General features: G+C 37.3%; 1 protein-coding gene across 2 annotated transcripts; it reads left to right on the forward strand.

Moving 5' to 3' along the window:
- The first annotated feature begins 304 nt into the window (after positions 1 to 304).
- On the forward strand, positions 305 to 11,253 carry retreg2 (reticulophagy regulator family member 2). 2 transcript variants are annotated; one of them, XM_056258679.1, is made up of 9 exons: positions 305 to 688; positions 2,171 to 2,274; positions 2,577 to 2,607; positions 2,755 to 2,884; positions 3,481 to 3,565; positions 4,660 to 4,797; positions 5,238 to 5,326; positions 6,778 to 6,913; positions 10,387 to 11,253. In XM_056258679.1, exons 1-9 carry the CDS (start codon positions 447 to 449, stop codon positions 11,109 to 11,111), a joined length of 1,680 nt encoding a protein of 559 aa, XP_056114654.1. In that variant the 5' UTR covers positions 305 to 446; the 3' UTR covers positions 11,112 to 11,253. The 2 variants fall into 2 exon arrangements, with proteins under 2 accessions (XP_056114654.1, XP_056114653.1); XM_056258678.1 differs by having other exon boundaries at positions 307 to 688; positions 10,384 to 11,253.
- The last annotated feature ends 4,162 nt before the right edge of the window (positions 11,254 to 15,415 follow it).

Here is a 15,415-nt window from a genome sequence, read left to right on the forward strand (position 1 = left end):
TTATAACATATTTTAATTGTATTATTTAAAAATATATATACACAAAATAAATTATTTAACGTTATTCAATAATATATATATATATATATATAATTACATTGAAATAGTTCTATTTTAAATAAAATAAATAGTTATAGTTCTGTATAAATACAATTATTTTTCTAAAAATAGAAATCAAATTATTAATGAATACGTACTATAAATATATAAATAAAAACAAATACTAATTGGTAAATAAACAATATAATGTCAAGTTGAAGTTTGTGCTGCATCCAGCAGATGTCCCTCACGAGCGCAGTAAACACTGAGCATGTGACACTGTAAGAGCCTGTAAGATCCACTGTGTGTTTCTGTTTTTTCTAATAATCCATGACGAGCCTCTCCTGACCAAACCCCGTCATCATCATCAACAACACACACACACAAACAACACTGGACAAGAGACAATGGCGAGCAGACGGGCCTCGGTGTGCTCCACCTCCTCGGCGGCGGGTCTGGAGGCCTGGTTCCCCGCGCCCGGTGGCGGCGTTAGCGCCGAGGATGATCCGGAGCTGCGGCTTCTGAGGGAGCGTCTGCGCGGCTGGCTGTCGCAGTGTGAGCCCGCGGTGAGCTGTGCTCAGCGGCTGCTGGTGTGGGAGAGGCCGCTGCACAGCATCATCGCCGCGCTCACGCTCAACACGCTGTTCTGGTGAGAGAGACACGCGAATAAAGCTGTTCGTTTGGAAGGGACGGTGTTAATCCTGACGAGTAGCGAGTAATCTGGTTAATCTGCTCGTTAGCAGATGCTTCAGGTCGAAGTTGCTCCGTGTTGCTTGTGTTGCAGCTTCGCTACTTTTACCGTGGTATTACTTTTACCGTTCTATGGACATGTGCTAGTGCCTAGTGCCATTACGGAATACCATGGTATTTTTGGAGAACCATGTAAATATCATGGTAATTAATCAGATACATTCAAGTACCACGGTATTACTATGAGTTTTTGGACATTTATTATAATTATCACACGGTACATGAATATGGTAGTCATCCTGTACCTAAATATTACCACATGATTACTGTGGCATTCTACTGTATTACAAAAAGTAACATGCCAGTACCATGATAGTACAGTCGTGGTGTGTGTGTGATACTAATATCATGGTACTTTGATGCTATGATGAATGTTTGCCATATTTATGGTATTCACACTGCTCTGAAAGATTTAAGAAAACAATGATATATGTTCATAGAACTGTGATTGTGTCATGTCTAAAAAACATGGTCACCGTCATACCATGATACTTGTTTGTAAGGGGTAAATAACATGGTGTATGATTATGGTTTGTTATTAGACAATTACCAGGGTGATAACATGTTTGTTTTGGGTATTTATTGTGGTATTACCATCTATTATATTATATTAATTGTGATTATACTGTCTTTATATATATACATACACACACACACACACACACACAGTACCGGTCAAAAGTTTAAAAACATTATCAATTGATATTATCAATACTTTTTTCAGGATTCTTTGATGAATAAAAAGTATTAAAAAAACAGCATTTATTTAAAATATAAATCTTTTGTAACAATATGCACTACCGTTCAAAAGTTTGGGCTGAGTAATGTTTTTCTTTCTTTTTGTTGACGTGTTAAATAGATAAAAAGTGATTTATATTGTTAGAAAAGATTTCTATTTTGAATAAATGCTCTTCTTTTTAACTAATATTTTCATCAATGAATCCTGGAAAAAAAGTACCACAGGTTCCAAAAAAATATTAAGCAGCACGACTGTTTCCAACCTTGATAATAACTGAGTATCAAATCATCATATTAGAATGATTTCTGAAGGATCATGTGACACTGAAGACTGGAGTAATGATGCTGAAAATTCAGCTTTGCATCACAGGACACCATTATTTTAAATTTCAATAATATTTCACAATATTATTAATAGTAATGTATCCAAACTTTTGACAGGTGGTCTACACACACACACACACACGCACATACATATTTATGATAAACAAATATTTATCTGCTTTTACTGTAGTAATAATTAAACAACAATTAAACTTACTATGCAGGAACTGGTGCATTTTTATATTGGATGTTACATATGAGTGAGTCACATGTTTTTATAATTGAATGTGACTATTTCATAGATGTGTGTGTGTTTTAGGCTCCTGACGTCCACATCTTTGAGACCCCTGTTCCTCCTGAGCGTGTCTCTCATCGGACTGACTTTACTGGAGAGATGGAAAGACAAGCTTCCACAGATCACTGGTAATCCATGGATACATTATACAGTGTTTTGACTCAGAGCATCTGAAACTGCACCGACCCTCGAACTATTTCAGACACTATTACTGTGTAAAACATCTCTGTGTTGTGTCACGAAACTAGTCTTAGGGAGCCTAATGACTGATTCAAATGCACAATTTACAATGCTGCCTCACTTTATATTGCCAGCAAAAACATGATGTATTTTTTATTCGATAAGATTTGCAGGAGGCTCAGGCATTCACCGTTTGTTGCAGTGGCCTCTTTTATTTTGTCCTCGCTCATGTTTGTCCTATTCTCTGCAGTGTGGCATCCAGAGGAGCCTGTCATTGAGCGGTATGTGTCTTGAATAATCTCTGCATGTCTCAACAGCACCCCCGTCCCATAAGTGTGGACTGCTCCCTTTCATATTATCGCCTTTGCTGTATGTTAAGATTGTTTCTTCAATAAATTTGCCAAGTTAATTTGCGCATGTTGTCACAGAGAAACACTAAGTGAGCAGCCGCGTCTGTTAAGCATGGAGGAACTCAGCCATCACCTCGCCGAGAGTTTCCTCACCTTCAGCCTTTACATCCAAGAAATGCTTCAGTACAAACGGCAAAACCACGGCAAGGTGCGAGATTCTGTAACTTCAAAATAATTCAAATGTGCTTTATTCACCCTAATGTCATTTCAAACCTGTATATTTTTTCTGTTGAACACAAAAGGAAGTAGTGTTTTTTTATTTTTTATTTTTTTATTAAAATAGTCTACACTGTCGTTCAAAAGTTTGGGGTCAGTATTTATTTATTGTAAAGAAAGTAATATTTGTTTCAGAACAGATGCATTAAACTGATCAAAAGTGACAGTAAAGTGACATTTAAAATATCAAATTGATATAAAAAATATCAATTTTGAAATATTGCTTAATGAAATCAGCATATTAGAATGATTTCTGAAGGATCATGTGACACTGAAGACTGGAGTAATGATGCTGAAAATTCAGCTTTGATCAAAGGAATAAATTACATTTTATAATTTATTAAAATAGATCACAGTTATTTTAACTTGTAATAATATTTCACAATATTACAGTCATTTTTGATTAAAAAAATGCAGCCTTGGTGAGCATAAGATACTTTTCAAAAATCTTACTGACCCCAAACTTTCAAACGGTACTGTATGTCCAGAAAGTGTTTACTGATCAATCTTTCTGTTTCATGTCATCAGTTCTGCATCATGATGTGTTCGGGATGTTTAATGCTGGCCATGGTTGGACATTACATTCCCGGGATTATGATCTCCTACATCATATGTGAGCAAACTTCCCTCTGTTGTGTTTGTTTATTTCCATATACAGTATTACTTTTACACACACTGCTGCCAATTAAACACACAAACTATTCAAGTCCACCTCTGCACTTACTGTACATAACACTCAGGTTATATTTTGCATTGCTACTGTATATATTGAATAAGAATACGGAAATACAGTATTCTTTATACTACAAAATCTACATACTACTACAACTCAAACAGGAGGTGTCAAAAAGTGTGATAGTAGTGTGTTTTCACTTTTTTAAGTGAATCTCAAGTACATATCTTGGTCGTATTTTACCATGAAATCAAAAGGAGAAAAAAATAAGAAATATTTTGAGGCTACTTTAGAGTCATTACATATATAACTAATTCGGGGTCATTGGTGAATAATGAAGACTTAACATTATACATATTTCATCATGTTACATTTCTAGGTACACTACTACAGTGTTCAAAAGGTTGGGGTTGGTAAGATTTACTGTAAAAAAAAAAAAAATACAAACAGTAATATGAAATATAATTGCATTTTAAAATAACCGTTTCCTTTATTAATATATTTTGTATAAGTGTAATTTATTCCTGTGATCAAAGCTGAATTTTCAGCATCATTACTCCAGTCTTCAGTGTCACATGATCCTTCAGAAATCATTCTAATATGCTGATTTGCTGCTCAAGAAACATTTCTGATTATTTGCAGTCTTGAAAACAAGTTGTGCTGCTTCATATTGGGGAATAGAAAGAAAAAGAACAGCATTTATTTGAAACAGAAAACTTTTGCAACATTATAAATGTTTTTCCCGTCACTTTTGATCAATTGAAAGTGTCCTTGCTGAATAGAAATATACATTTTTCTTTAAAAAAATTCTTACTGATCTCAATATTTCAATGGTAGTGTATATAACAACATATTATTTTCTATTTTCATTTTTACCTAAAGAGTGGTACTATAATGTACAATAATTTAGCCTAGATATTTAAACATCATAATTTGAAAATGTTTTTTAACATAAGAAATATTATGCCCCCAGGCATGTGAGCGTTCGTGTGTGTAGAGGTTAACTGTGTGTGTGTTTCTCTGTGCTGCATTAGTGCTGAGTGTGCTGCTGTGGCCGCTGGTGGTCTACCATGAGCTCATCCAGAAAATGTACACCGGACTGGAGCCCATACTGATGAAACTCGACTACAGCATGAAAGGAGACACACAATGCCGCAAATACGACAAGAGAAGTGAGAGCGTTGCCTTTAATTGGTGACCTAGGCTGATAACGTTTCCTTCTTTCTTTCTTCAAAGCCCAAAATAAAAATTCTTAAGACTAAATTATGTACAGTTGCATGTTGGGTTAGGAATTGAATTTTAAATAGTGGTAAATATAATCCTATATATGTCTTTTCTTTTTAAGCTGCTAGTTTGCTAGCGCTTTACCAAGATTTTATACCAATGATTTATATTTAATAGACAATATTTTGCCTGCATGCTCATGATTAAAGTGAAATCAGGCATTTTAGGTAGAGTAAAAAAATTGCTAAACGTTAGTGCCGATATATTGTGCACTTCTGCTGCTGATATCACAGTTATGGGCTATTTACACAGAAGGTTGTTAGTGTTTCACTTCCTTTTAGACTCTGCTCAGCAAAAAGTGTGTGTGTGTGTGTGTGTGTGCGTGTAGAGCTGAGGAAGGAGCAGGAAGAGGGTGATGAGCCGAGGGCAGAGACGGAGAGCGAGAGTGAGGAGGAGCTTTCCTGCTTCGCTCCCACTGTGAGTGTCCTCTGATACTGGAGGCCTGTGGTGATCACGGGTCATACCTCAACACTATATCCCATCTTAAAGGGCCCATATTCTATATTTAATAAATCGACAGTAGTAACCGATTACATGGAATGTGGATTACATCATCAGATTCCAAGAATTAAGTACTTGAAATTAGATTGTTACATTTTAAAATACTTCTAATCAGACTACAGTTACTTTTTAATTGATCAAATTTAATTCTCACAATGGCAGTAATTTATTCATAATTCATTGACTCTCCCGACTACTTTTTTTATTTTTTAAATGTTCCTCTCTATAAGCCTACTGCTATATACGTTCATATGGTAAACAAATATTTTTTTAAATCTTTTTTAATAAGTGTTCTATTTTAATTTTTTTTATGATTTAATTACTTAATAGCTTTTCATTAAACTCATGAACCCCCAGTCTGGGAAACTCTGACATAATGTAATATGTTGTTGAAAACGAAGAATGGAACATATTTTCTTTCTCAATTAATCTAAAAGTAATCTACCCAGCACTGTTAATATTCTGGATGAATAGAGAATTACGGTTTTCCTGTTTAAAACGGAGATCACATTTCTCCCATGATTCTGAATGGACAACTAAGCAAAATAACACGTAAATTACTAGAGGTTCTGACAAAGTGTTTATTGCTGCAGTCAATGATAAAATAAAAAGTGAATAAAAATATTTTTTTAAATAGGTGTGAACGAATGATTCAATGACTCGCACATAAAGACTTTATTACTGGATAAATCTGCATTTTTGAACGAGTCTCTTGAATGAGTGATTCAATGACAAATACTCTTTTAACACTCACTTGTCGCCACATACTGGTGTAACGATGTAATTGATACAATCTTTATTTGAAGTGTCAAGTTACTTTCTAAAGGTGATTTACTGTATTTTGATCGCTACGATAGACATCAGTGTTTATATCCCAACTATAAACTTTTATCCCAGTACTTCTGTGATCATTTGAATTATCTCAGAATTATGATGTGTTTGAAAAGAGTGTTTTGTGAAGCTGTTTCATATCTATACATGACAACTGTGTGTTTTCATGCCTGAGTTGAGATTGCAATCATGCAGCTCTAATATTACAGTTCATAAGTTTGGGGCTGGAATGATTAAAAAAAAAGTCTCTTATCCTCAGCAAGGCCGCATTTATTTGATCAAAAACAGAGTAAAACTGTAATAATGTGAAATATGATTAAAATTTAAAATAACTTCAGGATTCTTTGCTGAACGGAAAGCAAATTTACAACAGCATTTATTTGAAGTAGAAAACTTTTGCAATATTATTAATGTCTTTACTGTCACTTGAAATAATGTGTCTTTGCTGAATAAAACTACTTATTTAAAATCTTACTGAGCCCAAAGGTTTGAGGGCAGTGTGATTCCAGCCAGTGATTGGTTCTCTGTTGGAGCAGGTGGATGTGAAGACCACGGCTCTGGCGATGGCCATCACAGACTCAGAGCTGTCGGATGAGGAGGCGTCTATACTGGAGAGTGGAGGTTTCTCTGTGTCCAGAGCCACGACACCACAGCTCACAGACGTCTCTGAGGGTACCAATGCTTCTAGTGCGCCACACTCGCTAAACTAGCTATTGAGCAATGACATTCATTGTGTACATTTTTGTGATACAATTTTTTTTTGGATTCTTTGATGAATAGAACGTTTTTTTTAAGCTGCAGTCTGTAACTTTTTTTGTGTTCAAAATTATGTAAGCGAGTACATCATGAATCCATTTTCCAAACCGTGTTTTTGTTTTATCCTGAATCACTACGGTACGGTACACCTATAATAAGTGTTTATATTGGGACTATTTTAGACTGTTTCGGGTCGTACCGCTGTGGAGTAGCCCAGTACCTGCGTGACTCGCCATAGACATAAACACAGAGAAGTAGCTCCGGCTACAATGTTCTTCCGCAAGACACATGAGGTTCTGTTTATTAACCGCTAGAGCGCCCAAAGTTACAGACTACAGCTTTAATTAGAAATCTTTTGTAACATTATAAATGTCTTTACTGTCACTTTTGATCAATTTATTGTGTCCTTGCTGAATAAAAGGATTATATTTTTTCAAAAACCAAAAAAACTTGAACGGTAGTGTATATAACATTGTATGTAATAAAATATTTAATATTTTCTGTTGAATTATGTGAAATAATTTAGCCTAGATTTTAGAATTTAGCCTATGTGTTTAAACATCATAATTTGAAAAAAAAAAAAAAAGATATTAATGTCGATGCCACAGTTTCAGTGAAAGTATTAAGCAAAAAAATTAAATGCAAATATATATTAGAAATATAAAATGGCATGTTAAGAAAAAAGTTTGAGGGGGAAATTAATTCTCAGCAAGTCCAGACTGTCTGCAAATAAAAAACTCATTCATGAAAAAAAACAATGAGAAACAAATTTCTCAGGTATATCTCAGGTAAATTACGATTTTTGTTGAAATTTGAATTTATATGTAAAAACAAGTCTTTTGTTAAACCTTTTTAATGTAAATTTGAATTTGAGTAAATAATTTATAAAACATTCTTTGTTCAGTATGACAAAAAAAATATGTGCCGTGCGTAAATGTAGTGCATTTCTACAAAATATAATCGAATTGTTTAATTCAGTTTACGTAATAGCCTGGGTTTCCCCATACTACCTTGCCGCAGCGCAATTTTATTCACGCTGCTAGGTAGTCTGGATACCATGGACCAAATTTTCGCCTCATTTAGGGAACCAATCACAGAACGGGGAGGGAGCAGCAAGACGATGACGTGTCTATGCGACACACCGAAGGAGTTTGTTTATACCTATGGATCCAACATGGCAGCAGACGCGAAGTTACCTTTCGATGCAGCCTTACGGCCGTTTCACACATAGGTTTCACACCGCAAGCGTGAGCGGCACTTGAGCAGCGCGTCAGCGTAACTAACTTACATCGTCACTGCAGCTGCAGACGCGCGAGAGTATTCACACTGGAAGCGTTTGTACAGTGTCACAGCAGCGGCTCCAAAGCTACATAAGCGAGTAATTCTTTACAAAGACAACTATACATTTGTTTTTAGAAGTTGGTCATTTATAACATTGATAGTTTTGCAAGTTTGTAATGGGGAGGTGTACAACATTCGCATATACACTCACCGGCCACTTTATTAGGTACACCTGTCCAACTGCTCGTTAACACTTAATTTCTAAGCAGCCAATCACATGGCGGCAACTCAGTGCATTTAGGCATGTAGACATGGTCAAGACAATCTCCTGCAGTTCAAACCAAGCATCAGTATAGGGAAGAAAGTTGATTTGAGTGACTTTGAACGTGGCATGATTGTTGGTGCCAGAAGGGCTGGTCTGAGTATTTCAGAAACTGCTAATCTACTGGGATTTTCACGCACAACCATCTCTAGGGTTTACAGAGAATAGTCCGAAAAAGAAAAAACATCCAGTGAGCGGCAGTTCTGTGGGCGGAAATGCCTTGTTGATGCCAGAGGTCAGAGGAGAATGGCCAGACTGGTTTGAGCTGATAGAAGGGCAACAGTGACTGAAATAACCACTCGTTACAACCGAGGTATGCAGCAAAGCATTTGTGAAGCCACAACACGCACAACCTTGAGGCGGATGGGCTACAACAGCAGAAGACCCCACCGGGTACCACTCATCTGCACTACAAATAGGAAAAAGAGGCTACAATTTGCAAGAGCTCACCAAAATTGAACAGTTGAAGACTGGAAAAATGTTGCCTGGTCTGATGAGTCTCGATTTCTGTTGAGACATTCAGATGTTAGAGTCAGAATTTGGCGTAAACAGAATGAGAACATGGAACCATCATGCCTTGTTACCACTGTGCAGGCTGGTGGTGGTGGTGTAATGGTGTGGGGGATGTTTTCCTGGCACACTTTAGGCCCCTTAGTGCCAATTGGGCATCGTTTAAATGCCACGGCCTACCTGAGCATTGTTTCTGACCATGTCCATCCCTTTATGGCCACCATGTACCCATCCTCTGATGGCTACTTCCACCATGTCACAAAGCTCGAATCATTTCAAATTGGTTTCTTGAACATGACAATGAGTTCACTGTACTAAAATGGCCTCCACAGTCACCAGATCTCAACCCAATAGAGCATCTTTGGGATGTGGTGGAACGGGAGATTCACATCATGGATGTGCAGCCGACAAATCTGCGGCAACTGTGTGATGCCATCATGTCAATATGGACCAAACTCCCTGAGGAATGCTTCCAGCACCTTGTTGAATCTATGCCACGGAGAATTGAGGCAGTTCTGAAGGCAAAAGGGGGTCCAACCCGTTACTAGCATGGGGTACCTAATAAAGTGGCCGGTGAGTGTAAATGTTAAACAACAAAACAACCCAGAAAATGGCTCCAATCTATTTAATTAGTTTCAGTCATACTTTCGATATGTTTACAAGACTGCAACTCCGCGGATAAAAACAAAACACAAAGAAACCACACACTCGGGTTTGATTTGGGTTGTGCTAGCTGTCTGTGTGTTACATAAACTAAAAGAACGTTTATATATAATATTTTCTGGCTAGTTTACTTTAGGTTTTTTTTTAATATAATACACAACTTTCACCCAAACTGAATATAATTAAAAACAAGTTTTTACCGGGTAGCCTAAATCTTATATAAATATTTTAGAGTCTTTATTTTCTTTTATTTGCCATCGTGTACACATAAATCTCTGACCCATCGTTGTCTAATTTCTTTCGCTCTACATACGTCATCTGGTATAATTGAAGCGATTGGCTATGAGCTACGTACAGGCGCATTTGATAGACATTCTTAGCACCCAATAAACGGCTCTGGGCATTCGTAAACCACGCCTCAAATACGAGAAAATGAACATGTGGTTCCCTATGAGACTTGGGTCTGACGTTAGCCAGGCTATTTACGTAATTGAATTGTTTTGAAAGTGCCACTGAGACACGCTGTTTATACTTTTCACGGGAATCAACCTCAGAATGACTGTCTAATTATTTGAAATGATTATTAATGGCGTTTCTCTGTTTTCATCAGCAGACCTGGATCAGCAGAGCGTGCACAGTGAACCGGAGGAGGCGTTCACGAGAGACCTAGCCGAGTTCCCGTCAGTGGACGAGATGCCTTCTATTGAGCCGGGTCTGTTCCGTTTCCCGCTGGGCGTCCTGGGCTCATCTGGATCTGAGCTCCAGGAGGAAGCCCTGTCTCCAGCCAGCCTCCTCATCCAGCACTTAGCATCTCCGCTCCACTTTGTCAACACGCACTTCAACGGACATGGACAAGCAGCGGGGGCAGTCCAAAGCATTGTGGGTACTGCGAAAGAGGGAAGGGCACTGGAACCCGCTAGGTCCCTGGAAGCACTTAGCGAGGAGATAGTGACCACGGCCATCTCTACCGTAGTACAGAACACTCTCTCAGCCCTGTTGAGGTCTACGGAGGCCAACGAAGGCTCATCCATGGCTTCGTTCCTTCCCACCGAAACGCCTCCTTGCCCGATGGAATCGCCCCTCGCGTCGCCGTCCGCCCAAGAAGCCGGCGAACAGGACGAGGATGAGGACGCCGACGTCACCGAAGCGAGCACCGAAGAGCAGCCGGATGTCACACTCGTGCCCACGGAAGAAGAGGACTTTGAGCTACTGGACCAAAGCGAACTGGAACAGATGGATGAGGTGTTGGGCCTGGGTGTTGATGGACAGGAAGTGGGCGGGGCTTCCGAAGACACGCCCCCAAGCAGTCAGCAGCGCACGGACCAGCAGGAGTCCTAGCTTCCCGTCACCTAAACTGTTTGTTTTATTTATAGTCCATGTAGATACTATATACTGACACATATGATTTGTGAAAGGGAATGTCGCAGTCAACTATGCCTTTTTTGTTGTTTTCGGGAGTGAGATCACTGTGATCGTTGGTGTGCTTTTGCTTCCTGAGCAGGTGAATGTCGCGTCTCGCAAAATGTACGACAAATCCTAAACGCGACGGTTACAAGGTTTTTCGACAGATCCAAATAACCTCAAGCCACTCGGATTTCAAAAGCGACTTAAAATAGATGTACAAGTTTCAATGGTTGTATATTTTGACCAAGAGCCCTCTGGTTTATCAATAGGGTCTAATGCATCGGGTCACGAGAACACGAGTTTGATTTGCTTGTAGGTTAAGGAGAGGATGAGCAGGATATGACTGCAAATTCTCAACGAAAAGTTGGTTGCGGCAAAGATTTCTTTTCACAAGAATAGCTAAACTAATATATTCTATATTATATACCTAAGAAGTGGATGGACTTATTTATTGAAATTGGTTGGAGTGAAGAATAGTTTACTATTAAATATGTCTCGAATAAATAATAAAGTTGCTGGTACACAGAACTTAAAAAGTTAGCAAATTTGACTGCATTGCAATTAAGTGTAAATCAATTTCTGAAAATTGTTTTGAAAAATTTATATTGGATTGTCTATATATTTTTTTTTTTGTTGAGGTATATATCACTTTTCTTTTTTTTCTTTTTTTTTGCACAAAAGTGACCGTGAATCCAGCATAGTTTACTTTAGCCAGCAGAAATATTCCCAGTTCATTGTGCCCCACCCCACACACACACACACACACACACACACGTCATGTCGAAGAATTAGGAGTCGAACCCTAACCTTCATATTTCAATATTCAGGTTCAATATATTATAATTGGATGCACTTTTGAAATTTTGTTGGTCTGTACATGCTCAAATTTTGCAGGACTTTTTCCAGATTTTCATAACCATGCCAAATTCAAAAGTTTGGGGTCAGTAATAATTTTTTTCCCTCCAAAGAAAATGTAACTTTTATTTAGCAAGGACGCATTCAAGTGATCAAATGTTACAGTAAAGACATTCATAATTTTAAAAAAAGTTTTCCGTTTCAAATAAATTTGAACTTTCATGCTGTTGTGCTGCTTAATATTTGACATTAATAATAGAATTTTTACTTGAGCAGCGTGTCAAATTATTTTTAATCAAATAAATGAACATAAGAAACTTCTTCCAAAAAAAAAAATATATATATATTACCGACCCTAAACTTTTGAGTGGTAGCCACTGATCTATATAGAATGACATTATATAGATCAGTGGTGGTAGCGTACATTGTATTGCATTGTAAAAAATGACATCACGTGGTCACAGATTGCCTGAAATATAATTTAAACGATAAACTAAATCTTTACTGTACAAAGTTTGGAAGGAGTTCATGCATGAGCTTGACTGAATTATTTCCCCTTTTTTAATTGAAATGACCATTTATAAGAGGGGAATCCTAAGAGAATGATTGAGCCTTATTTCTATCTATCTTTATAAGATGTACTCAATATGTCATCAAGTATTTCTAGAACTGACAAAGTAAAGCTCAAACAGCATATTTGGGATTTATTTTTTAAAGAATTTGATTATTATTTTGTCTTCATGTCAAAGGTCCAAGTGACTTCTTACATGACACAATGAATATAAGATGATTTTATGATCTGATATATATGTATATTTTCAATTATTAATTCTACTAAAGGGAAATATCTTTTAAACTGGAAATGTGTATATAAAAACAATGTATATATTTAATGGCCTGTAACATCGGTTTTTACAGAACTGTTCATTGTTTGCTGACAGGTTAACATTCCTTTAAAGTTGAAAGTTAAATGGATTACACCGCATCCCGAACTAGTCATAATGTGACCAGTCAGAAGTGTCTTCCATTATAGTTTGAGTTTCGCCAACTGTGAAAGCTGATTGGTCAAAAGTTCTGCGCCGCCATGTAGTTGCAAACATGTTCTGTGTTGCTGTGATTGTGTTTTTAATTTCAAAGTGGACAGACGAGTTGCTTGCCGCATCGCAGTCTGTTGGTTAGGACAGTGTTTTTGCGTTGCGTTTCAGCCCTTCTCCTGTAGATACCCTCATACACATCTGATCCAGACCGCAGATATCTACAGAGATTATCTTTGTTTAATAGTGATTGTGTTTTGCTCATGCTGTTACTGCTTTGATTTATAAAAAAAAGCACTTAAAGCATTGAACTACAAAATGTATTGTTGAATGTCATTTTGTTGACTGACTTGCACCTCCAATATCTCTAAATATCTGGGGTCCAATAGCAAAAAGGGGGACCGTTCTCATCGAATTGAACTTGATTGATTGCCAAGACACGCCTGGTTTACACCATAGACAGGTTTACACTGGTTGTGGCGTCACAGGATCCAATATGGACGTTCAGAATCGGGTTTTCACCTATGGTTTTCACCCTTTTACTGTCTATGGGTTTTCATTGTGGGGCAAGAAAGATCGTTTTTCAGACGGGTCCGCAATTAGTGCCAGGGGGTCTGTGGAAAAGTTGAATAAAACTAATATTAAACTAAATTTGATTAAAATAAAAAATATCATATGATGCAAATAAATCTATACATTTGATTTAAATAAATGCTTAAAATAATAAACGAATGAAAATTGGTTTAAATAAATAGATTGGATTAAAATAAGAAATTTATACATATTTTATTCTAAAGGTATCTTCTAAAGGGTTGGTCATGTTATTAAGTCATGTGTTGCAGTTATTTATAGTTTCTTTAGGTTTGGTCCTCCATACTATAGTGTGTAAAAAGTTCATGTAATGCAATAAAAAACTAAATATTTTCCACATATAATGTTACGCATATTAATTCTTCACCGTATTAACTCTTTCTCTGCCAGCGTTTTACAAAAAAGTTGCCAGCCAGCTCCAGCATTTATTTTTTTTATTATCATTTTCACAAAACTTTCATATAACATCTTTGTACAAAGGCAATGCCAGGATCGAATACTAAACGATGATCAAAACATGGAGTAGATCGAGTCCATCAACACCCACAAAGCTTCACAGTCCTGTACCTCTTCATGGTTCCACTTTTCATTGGGTAACATTAGGCAGTTTTCATTTATATGCTGTTTAATGTTTGAAGATCGCAATAGTTTACATATGCGATACAATGCTTCTATCGCTTGTTTCTGCTTTTTCTTTGCCTGTTTTTAACACTGAAAACATGGATTGCTGGAAAATGCTGTCAGTGGCAGGGAAGAAGTTCATGGCTGTGTCCGAATATGTAGGCAGCTGACTTGTTGCCTCGCTGCCTTATCGGTCACGAAACTGATTTCTGACTGACTTCTGAGGAAACGTAACGGTTTAATGATCTACAGCAAAATAGAGCGAACTTTTGATAACTAAGCAATTATTTAATTACCACAATAGTAATTTCTCGCTAGAAAAGTGGAAAACGTTGGTCAAAAATGTAAATTTACACACAAACTGACCACCAACCGCAACTTTCAGACACCATGTTTATTTTTTAGCTCGCACAGGATTGTGGGATATCAAAGACAGCGAAGGATACATCTATGCTGCCTTCAGAAATCCATCTCCATCTCAGGAGACAGGAAGTGAAGCCAACATTTGGACGTGCCTTGATGCCTTGAAATTTAGACACAGTCCATGTCTTTATACTTTAAAATATCCGTTTAAATTTTAGGACGGCAGTCCCTTACACAAGGAAGAATTTGGGGTTTGTGGTGTCTAGAAGATTGAAAACCTCTGATGTAAGAGTCCAGGTTTTGATATGTTTTTGCATGAAATATTTGCTGACTGTGCTTCAGGAACAGGGAGAGATAAAGCCAGGCATGGGAAAGGTCATGTGAGGTAAGGCATTTTGACAGGCCTGCGGTGAGCTGGCAACACAACCCAACGCAGATGGCGGCACTGCTTATAGTTGGAGGTGACTGTAATCTCGATTATTGGTGGTGATTAATCTCAAAGTATGGAAACATTACAGAGGTTTTTGGAATTAAAGGGAAAGTTCAGCCACAAATAAACATTCTGTCATCATTAACTCACCCTTATGTTGTTCCAAACCTGTACGAGTTTCTTTCTTCTGTTGAACTAAAAAGAGGAAGATAATTTGAAGAATGTTGGTAACCAGACAGTTGACGGCAGCCATTTACTTCGATAGTATTTCTTTCCTGTTATGGAAGTCAATGGCTACCGTCAACAGTCTGGTTACCAGTCCAACAACCATGTGATTGGCTGAT

The sequence above is a fragment of the Rhinichthys klamathensis genome, unplaced genomic scaffold (assembly GCF_029890125.1).
Source record: "Rhinichthys klamathensis goyatoka isolate OS25496 unplaced genomic scaffold, OSU_Roscu_1.1 h1tg000157l_1, whole genome shotgun sequence".
NCBI classification, from domain to species: Eukaryota; Metazoa; Chordata; class Actinopteri; order Cypriniformes; family Leuciscidae; genus Rhinichthys; species Rhinichthys klamathensis.